The 9,854-nt window shown below is 36.3% G+C and overlaps 2 protein-coding genes across 4 annotated transcripts in view; one reads left to right on the top strand and one right to left on the bottom strand.

Annotated features, from left to right (window-relative positions):
• LOC109831732 (transcription factor HBP-1b(c38)-like) overlaps nucleotides 1–2,251 on the top strand; it is a 16,248-nt gene extending 13,997 nt beyond the window's left edge. The window contains exons 10-11 of the mRNA XM_020399127.1: nucleotides 748–999; nucleotides 1,806–2,251. Coding sequence (XP_020254716.1) covers nucleotides 748–999; nucleotides 1,806–1,952 — 399 coding nt within the window. The 3' untranslated portion in view covers nucleotides 1,953–2,251. The remainder of the gene's footprint in view (nucleotides 1–747; nucleotides 1,000–1,805) is intronic.
• Nucleotides 3,961–9,839, bottom strand: LOC109831733 (ATP-dependent (S)-NAD(P)H-hydrate dehydratase). 3 transcript variants are annotated; one of them, XM_020399130.1, is made up of 12 exons: nucleotides 9,697–9,839; nucleotides 7,312–7,457; nucleotides 7,139–7,215; nucleotides 6,905–7,014; nucleotides 6,721–6,835; nucleotides 5,995–6,057; nucleotides 5,713–5,876; nucleotides 5,539–5,600; nucleotides 5,306–5,372; nucleotides 4,488–4,544; nucleotides 4,249–4,377; nucleotides 3,961–4,163 (listed from the first exon to the last, which is right to left on the bottom strand). In XM_020399130.1, the coding sequence occupies exons 2-12, from the start codon at nucleotides 7,424–7,426 to the stop codon at nucleotides 4,130–4,132; spliced, it is 993 nt and encodes a 330-aa protein (XP_020254719.1). In that variant the 5' UTR covers nucleotides 7,427–7,457; nucleotides 9,697–9,839; the 3' UTR covers nucleotides 3,961–4,129. The 3 variants fall into 3 exon arrangements, with proteins under 3 accessions (XP_020254719.1, XP_020254717.1, XP_020254720.1); XM_020399128.1 differs by having other exon boundaries at nucleotides 7,312–7,572; nucleotides 9,697–9,836; XM_020399131.1 differs by having other exon boundaries at nucleotides 7,312–7,478; nucleotides 9,697–9,836.

The raw sequence follows: 9,854 nt of genomic DNA, 5'->3' as shown, positions 1-9,854 counted from the left end.
TTTATTTCTTGACTTAATTGTAAGCTCGTTCTTTCTCAAAAATTTTCCTAAATTATGGTCGATATAATTTTATTTTATTTTAGTAGTTTTTAGTCCTTTATAATCAAGTGTCTGTTACCATCTTTATACTTTAACAATTATCATCTTCACAATCTCATCAGCTAATATGTGGTGGTCATTCGTAAATAATGTAATATACACCAAGAAGCTTCAAGCTAACTATGTTGATAAGTTCATCCATTACTAGTCCATAAAGATGAGGATGCAAAGTCGATCTTTGATTCATACCTATGATCAGAGGGATTGACTGTATGTCCTTTTCTCCTTGAGTTCTCCTCATCTTAGTTATTGTTCTATCATATTACATTTCTAATCATAATAATATACCTGCTGGATACTTGTTCTGTTTCTATGATCAATTATTCCATCTCTCGGCACACTATTATAAGTTTTTCTAGATCGAGAAAACCATAGATAGATTTTTCCCTCTTCTTCCTGTATCTCTCTAGCCATTATTATCTTTCCATCAATTGTCTTTTTAGATGAATGGTGTACATAGTTGATCTTCCTGACATAATGTCAAATTGATTTTTCCTTTCGTATTTTTTTTATTACCCTGTTGCAGAATTTCCCTGTGTTCGTAAGTCAGAAAAAATTTGCTGTTTGTTGCGACTGTTATTTTTTTTGTTACTGAAGCATTGGTGGTTCATTTATTTTAAAAATTTGTGCTGCTTTGATGCATTGCAGCTACTAGCAAATCAGCTAGAACCGCTAACAGAGCAGCAGTTGGAGGGAATATGCAACCTCCAGCAGTCCTCGCAGCAAACTGAAGATGCTCTTTCTCAGGGGATGGAAGCGCTGCAGCAATCCCTGGCTGATACACTGGCTTCTGGATCCTCCGGGCCCACAGCAGGTGGTTCCGGAAACGTTGCAAACTATGTGGGTCAGATGGCCATGGCCATGGGAAAGTTGGGCACACTCGAAAACTTTCTTTGTCAGGTAAATATGTTGCTCTTTGTTCTATTCAATTTAGTGTGTGAAATGCATTCAATTTCGTAATTTAATAAGAGAGGAACCCTTTTTTTATTTATTTTTGAATTTAGAAGTAGAGAGGAACTTCTATGTTTTGAGTTCATGTTCTTCCCAAGTAAGACATTGATAGAGGGTGAAAGGTTTAAGGTGTGAAAATCTTCAACTTTGGTAATTTTTTTCCAGCTTATACTTTGATGATGGTTCGGTAGTAGTTGACTCTTGGCAATTATATTATCAGCTCTTCAGATTCTAGGAGCATAAAAAAGGCCTGTTTAAGTTTTTATTGATAATTACAATTAGATATACTTCAATTTTCTGTAAGGTGCATCTAACATGTTTTTTTTGGGTACTAAATATTAAGGGTAAATTTCACAAAGCCACCATAAAGTTGGGGTGTTGCATAAAACTCCCTTAAAACTATTTCATTAGAGATGGCAATTTGAGTAAGTTGTTTGCATGTGGCATGTTTTGGACAACTGTGTCCTTATGGGGGCTATGTATATCAGCAATATTCTTTTGAGAATAGTTTTAAACCTTTTATACAAGCTGTCGACGCCATTAACAGCAATCTCCAACAATTCATGGCGTGCATTTTCCCCCAGATTTAGAAAGTTTTAGGTTGTCTTCTCAAATAAAAAGAGTTAATGTTAGTTTTGTGCAAAACCACACAAATATCATGGTGGTTTATGAAATTTACCCATATATTATATATCAGGGAATTCAATAATTTAGATATTGGGCTGAGCTCTCATCCCTATTGGTTTGAATTGCAGGCTGACAACTTGAGGCTGCAAACACTGCAACAGTTGCACCGTATACTGACAACCCGTCAAGCTGCACGTGCGTTGCTCGCCATCCATGACTACCACTCTCGTCTCCGTGCATTGAGCTCTCTCTGGCTTGCTCGTCCAAAGGAATGAGAACGGCAAAGACAGTAAGGATATCGCGTACTTCAGTGGGGGTAATTCTTGGATCACACGAGCTCATTCGGGGGTTTCGGGTTTCCCTGGCGTAGAAGAAAATGTTTATGTCCAACATTGTAACATGTTGTAGTGTAGTGGAGACGCTTTTGCATGCCTATGTTGTACAATGTCGGGAAATATAGTTGGCAATAATATTATTGGGGTATTTGGTTGGTAGCTTAACATGTATAATAAAGTTTTAAATATTTATGTTCTCAAGATGTCGTTAATTGAAATGCATTTCTTGAAATTTTATACGCTCTTCTCACTTTCGGGCGCCTGAATGCTGATGCTGTGCCTTATAATTGTTGGGAGACGTAGTTACGGACATTACGAATATTGGTGTTTTGAGAAGTTTATACATTAATTAATATCGTGTGGCGTATTTTCTATACGATTTTGCTTCTGTTTGCATATTCACTCTCCTGCTAGGGATTTATTTTTACATTTTTATTTTTTTTATTTTGTTCGAGGAAGTGAGGAAATAAATAATTGGTTGATTATAATTAGTTTATTGTAAGTGAGGAAATAAAAGTTGATGTCTACCCTTTCTTTCCCTTTCACTAAATCATTCTTGTCTAAATCATTCTTATCGATGGTAAATTCTTGTCGATGCTTAGGGGCCGTTTGTTTTGAAGAGGAAAGCCTGTCTTTGACAGGCTTTCTTGCAAAAACATCCTTTTTAAAGATGTTTTTGCAAAAAAGTCTGCCAAAACTGACAGTTTTTGTCAGTTTTGGCAGTTTTCACGCTACTTTCCTCTTCAAAAAAATCAAAACAAACAGGCCCTTAAATTCTTCAAGAAAAGTGGATCCAAAAAAGATTTAAGGGTGTGTTTGACGGCCACCCTAAAATCAAGCTGGCCTGATATAAACTAAGCTAATTTTGTTTTAATCCAAGAAAGAAGTGGACCAAATTAAAATCAGTTCAAGAGTCAAATTTAGCCTTACAAAAAAACTAGGCAAAGTGGTCCAATTTTACTCGAACATACCTTTTTCTCCCATATGGGACCAATTATAATCCTAGCGCTATTTTGAGGAGTTGCCAAACACATCTACAATACGCCAGGACACAAAAGCAAACTGACAAGAGATTTTGTTTCCATTATTGCCATTGAATGATTAAATTTAAAGTATTATGCATACTACTTCCAATGAAGATTAAAAAAATAGATGATGATAGACGAACATTACACTTATAGAATACGCCATTTTGATAGAAAAAGTATTATAGAAATTATAACATTATTCAATTTGGCGAGAAAACTTTATAGAGATGAATAGCGAAAAACCCTCACTTCCTAAAATAGATATTAATGACATCCTGATCGACGGTCATCCACATTGAACAAACCTCTTTATAGGAAACAATACCTTTGCACTAAAGAATATGTCCCTTTAGTCTTAAATTTAAGGTGAATTACAAATAAACCATCTGTACTGTCGCCCAATTGCAAATAGACACCATGTAGTTCCGTTGCTGTAGATAGACCCCCTGAGTGAATTTTTTGACACTTTTACCCTCACAGAAAGAAAAAAGTTGTTTTTTTAAAACCTATTGAGGGTAAAATAGTCAATAAAGATTCACTCAGGAGTCTATCTACAACAATAGAAACAAGGAGGTCTATCGGCACTTGGGCGATAGTACGACAGATGTATCCACAATTAACCCTAAATATAAAAGGAATATCAACTCCTTCAAAGAGATCTGAAGTCCCTTTTTTCTCAGCCAAAATGCCTGTCACCATAGTCGATAGATGTTCTTGCTCAACATTCGGAAAGAGAAGCGTTAAACACAGTTCCATACACAATGCTTGATTTCTTGAAAGTCTAAGTGGCATGCAAGTATTTTCATGCAGAAATGTCTCTTACATTCATCGAGCAAATGAAATGTGCCGCAGTAAATAAAGAACATAGTATTCATATGGCAGTCATACTTGCGGAGCTGCTGTATCCATGAATAATTCGATTTAAAAAAAAAATCTATAGAGATAACTTGCACTGGTGCATCAAACATTGAACTCAGATTGTCATAGTTGACAACAATATCTTCCAAGAACAGTACATAACACGTATAAACAAAGCACAAGAAGAGAGAGCAAGTACATTTATTACTCCCTGCATTGCATCTCCAAGAATTATCCTTGTTCGGCAGGGATCATATCCTCCAAACTGCATCAACAAAATATCACAGTAATGTTATAAGTTGCTGAAAGCTTCAAGAAGAAAACTACCGCTTTGAGAACCAAAATACTACCTTTTCCCCAAACATTCAATGATATCTGAAGTGAGGGTTGCACGCTTCTTGTCTGCAAAAGCAAGTGAAGCCGCTCTCCTAAGAAGCGAGGAACCAGCTATACAACCCAGCATCATCGGACTCGATGCACTTTTGTGAGGGCACGAAAAGTAAATGGTTGGTCACAGTATTATATCAAAAATTGAAATTGAATCTGCTTATGAATGAAAGTAGATGCTTGATAAGTAGAAATCTTGAACCTTTTATCATCCATTTCTTTGTTTGACGAGCGTGCCCATGATGAAAATACTGCCACACTGGTGTCACAGGGATTACAAGAAAACAGGATGTGGAAATTAGCTTGTATTTCACATATGTATTCAGGTTCTGAAAGAGAGAAAACTAAAGAATCTGATATAGAAACTAAACTGCGAGATGAAAGTAAGAAATCATTACATACATGAGTTTGGTACAAAAAGGTTATTCATGTTATAATGATCAAGCAATGAACCATCTGATTTTCTAAAAAGGAAAAAGGGGGATCGCTCCCCCTCTCTGTAAAAAACAAACCCTCCCCAATCTCCTAATATGGTTGAGAAATTCTATTTGATCTTATTGTTGGCAGGACTGAACTCATAACCTTATCCCAGTTTACATGCCTTGCCAACTCTGCAACACCAGTTATTTTTGTCGACTTCTGCTGGTAAAATAAAATAAGTCACGCTATTGATTTAATTTGCACTGTAATGTATCCATTCCAAGAGTCTTGGATCCACATTGCTAATATAAAATTGTAATTGTTTGTGTGATCATGCAGCATTGAGATAGTATAATATCAAGTGTTCCATATTAAAATCCTAATAAGCGATTACCTGAAAAAAACCCCCTAAGTGATTTAAAGTTCCAGAAAACTTGATGATACAATCATAATAGAAGGCCTTTATCAGCAAACTTAACAAAAAATTGGAGATTATGGCTTACATCAGAAGATGATAGACATAATGCGAAAACTGCAAGCAAATCATAAGTAATACTGAAACTTAAATAAGATTAATGTGTTATGTGTATCACATCTTACCACCCAGAGAGGATATCGCCTTGGCCACCACAACGCCGAGGGGACCCAAAGTTGCTCACTTTATTAACTGTAGAACAAATAGCACATGGGTCAGCAGCAGTCTGAAATATAAGACTGGAAACTATCACAAAGAAGCGGAAGCAAGGTGCATATAGAACAGGAGTATGTGAATTCAGTGGATTGGCTTGAGAGTGATGGATAAACATAATACATGTTTAGGACAGAATGCAAACCTGTAACACCATCACTGACAAGGTCAGAATTTCCTTTACGTAAGATGGTTACTCCACCAATACTAACCAAGGAGGCAAGTTCTATGTGATTATTTGATCAATACGTTGTGTTTAATAATACAAATAAACAAATGATCACCATTTTGCCAATGATTTAGATAAACAAATGATTACCACTTCGCAAGGGACAATAATTGCTCAGGAGCATCATCCTCATTAACTTCAGTGTTCAAAGCCTTCTCAATGAGGCGCTTATACTCATTGACATTAGGCGTTAAAACGGCCAAATGGTACCCCTTGACTAAATCGAGATTACTAGTGACAAGAAAGAGGCCATCCTACAAAGCAAAATATCATACATAAAGTCGCAAGCAAAAAATGTGTACTCTTGAGGATATAGAGGCTGATGATTATAACTTTGAGAAGGATAAACCTAGTCTCTTGTAGAAAACTTACCCCATCAATGACAGTTGGAATATTCGATTTCCTCGCATGCTTCATGATGTCACTAACACAATCCTAAGTTTACAAAAGTAAATATTAGCTGAAGTTAAAATTAACTATCTTGAGGTTTTCTTACTCTAAATTCAGTTTTCCTTTTTTTAATTCTAAATCAAATGAACCAGACTTCTCATTCTAAAGGTTCAAGGATCTAATATACTATGAGATAAGGAAACATAAGGGAAAAACCAAAGACAACCCTTTGCAAGAACCATTTAGGAAATTAGTATGCAAACCTCTCTACACAGAGCAGTTGAACCTTGTTTTATAATCTAATAGACAAAAATCAGCTGATATAGACATGACAAGCTGATACGGAGGGTTCTACAAAGTTCCAATACACGTCCGACAAGTTCCCACCACAACCCAACTTCATGACAGAAGTATTCTCGCTACATAGCTTATAATGGATTAAATTGCCCTAAGATTTAGCTATCAGGCAAGATGGTATATAAAGTAAGAAATGACAAAATGTGCAATAGTTCCGGTATGTTTCGTAACTTGATGATAAAAGAGAGTACACTAGGAATACAGACATGAAGTGTTAAATGACAAGGATAGCCAGTTCATGCCAGTATGCCACATCTACAAAGTATCTTAGAATTATAGTTTTATTCAGAAAAAAGGATAAAACCAAGAAGTAAACAACATGAGAATGTTTTTAAATTGCAGGAAACAAACCAGAAGAAATGGGTCCCTCCCAAGACCTGGACCAACCACGAGGCAATCAAATCTTTCCATCCACTTAGACACTTCAGCAAGGACCCTTTTAGCAACTGATGCCTTCTCATCATCCCTAAGAAAGAAATACGTAATCAATCTGTACGTCAAGCTGAGAAGAACATTAAGTAAACCTTTAGATTACCTTACACTGTATGATTCTTCCAGCACGGGATGGACAATCAACTCAGGGCTGTAGCCTTTTATCACCGGTGAAGCATCTTTCGTACAGAAAACATGTGATAAATCTGCACCCTGTGCAAGAAAGGCAGAATTCTTAAAATTCAACATAGATCAAGATACGAAATATCTTTTAAGTATGAATATACTAAAACAAACATGGAGAATAATAAAATGTAACAGAAGAGGCATTACTAACAATTTTTAGGGCAGATATAGCAGCGAAATATGGTGCACCAGTATATTCACGGCATCCACCAATAACTGCTATCTTTCCTGAATAAAATTCAAAAATATGATAAAGCAGATAACTTTCAGTTGATGAAACAGAAGAATTGCAATAATTGTTTTTATGGAAAAGGGGAACCTTACCTGCTTGGCCTTTATGCCGCCTCGGGTCTAGAACCGGGGTTATCTTTCTAATAACAGTTTCAGCATCTGCCTCTAAAGCAGTTATTTTCCCACTAGCTGCTCCTTGTCCTTCCATGTGGGCCTTACAGCAGTATCCACCAAAAGACCTTATTAAGAAAAGCTGGCGTCTATAAATAGGTGATGACAATAGCAAGTGATTCTCCAAGCAGCTAGAGAAGTTGATCCAAGAATTCATATCATCTAGAATCACCTCTCTTCTACCTATGGTAAATGTAAAAATCTATTATACTAATAAGTGAAATGCAGTATACAACAGGGTCGTCTAAACTGTGGCAATGAGAAAGAAAAATGCAGATGATAAAGCGTAAGATAAGCTAAGTGGTGACCAATAAACGGAGCTTTCAGACCTTTCAGATTATCAATCTCACAACACACAGCCATCCAGTAGTATTCACCCAAATAATCAGATAAGAAACTGATGTCACAAAAGTAGATATGTGGTTCACAAAAAAATATTAAAAAAAGAAACGAGATGAAAGCAAAAGGAAAAAGAATCTCCTAGGTGGATTTGAGGCAGGATTTAGTAATCAAACTCCACAGTATTAATATCAAGTATAATGAGAAGTCATTGAGTGTCAAGCAACATAGGCGAAAAACCTCAGATATACAATGTTCAAAAAAAGATAAAGACTGACACACTGACTCTGTAAATGATAGTAAGTGAAACTCGGTTTATCACTCAAAATTTTCTCTTCTAAAAATACATGATAGCAAGTGAAAAAGATAAGACTGACACACTGATTCTGTAAATGACAGTAAGTGAAACTCAGTTTATCACTCAAAATTTTCTCTTCTAAAAATACATGTTTTGACGTCTATAAAATCAGAAAAGTATGTTTAAAAACAAAGATAAGGCAGAAATCATAGTTTAAAGGAAAAAAGTTCAAAACTTCTTTAAACCCATGAGGCTTTACCTTTCCTAATAATAAATCATTTAACACTAATTTTAGTAAACTCTTGACGTACTTCCATTCTGATCAATTTACCTCTTCTCAATCCAGAGGAGACAAAGAGAACAGCTTTAGAGCCAGAAAAGCCCTAAATACGCTGCAAAATACTAAAAAGAATAAATTGAAAACTTCCACACATGGAGAGTGAGAGATAAAGTAATCTCTAACTCAACACGGAGATCATCCTAATGACGAGGTCGAGCGGCAAAAAGGATTTTGGAAGAGGTTTTTAAGATCATGGGTTGTGGATTTATAACTGACACTTTGGGAATGCCTAAACTGCGCCAAATCTTGTCTAAAAGCTTTAGGGTATTCTTTTGTATAAAAATCCTAAGGTTGTTTATCTTAAAATGGTGAATATTTTTGGGTAATAATCAGCAACAAGTAACAACCCTATTTAAAAAGATGTCGAAACTAATGAGACAATACAAAAAATCAACATGTTCATACATAACATAGTATGCCATCCCTACTTATCTCGTACAATAAAGAGTATTTTCATCTGAACCATAAAATCTCAAGACAGACAGAATTTAACTTACAATTTTATTGGCATATAGGAACGTATAACTTGATTGTAAGCTTTAGTCATGATGATAGTTATATATACATATGTACACAGTACACACCTAAGTACATTCACACGGATGGAAATCTCTTGTCAATGTTGCTTGCACATGCATGCCTACATTAAATCAGCACAGGCAAATGCACACAAGTTTATTCACATAGATGGAAATCTGTTGTTAAATCCTGCCTCCCACTCCCTAGTTCGATACCTACACATGCCTATATCTAACACCCCCCCAACGTGCGCGCGCACTCACGCACAAAGAAAAAAAAAATCATCACCCGTGCTAGCATACTGTACACACACATTGAATTGGCACTTCTTACCCAAACACATCAAACAACCCATCAACGCTCCGATCCCCCACACACCCAGCCATGTAGCTACTCTTCACATACTCCTTCAAAGCAAATACATACTGGCTCAGTCCTGGCCACACCTAAAACTCACTTCCTCGGTCACCAACTCATTCCTTCTGTTCCTCGACATGCAATGCACACATGAGTGGACAATCATAAAAGCACACCTTATAATTGCAGATGAGGGCCGCACAGATGCAACGGCGACAACAATGAAGCCTTTATCCCAGTTTTTGGGGTCGGCTGCTTGAATGCTACGTACTCTTCATAGTAGTTCCCAGTCAAGTTCTCTCTTAGGCCTAGTTCAAGTACTTCTATACCTTCTATATGTAATCTACACAAATTAGAGATGTAGTTAGAAAATTTCATATTCCACAATGCACAGAAGCTAATGCTCACTACTTAAAAACACGAAATTACATGGAAAGATTCGATCAAGATTTACCTTTTTCCGATCAAAAGGGGGAGAGATATAAAAACGCAGTCGACAATCCAGAAAAGCCCTAATTTTGCTTCAAAAAAAAAAAAAGGAAAATTACACGCAGTTAGAGAGAGAGAGAGAGAGAGAGAGAGAGAGAGAGAAGGGGAAGTTTGGGGATCACT

Source organism: Asparagus officinalis, chromosome 2, assembly GCF_001876935.1.
Source record: "Asparagus officinalis chromosome 2, Aspof.V1, whole genome shotgun sequence".
Taxonomy (NCBI): Eukaryota; Viridiplantae; Streptophyta; class Magnoliopsida; order Asparagales; family Asparagaceae; genus Asparagus; species Asparagus officinalis.
This window is presented reverse-complemented; position numbering and strand designations above follow the sequence as displayed.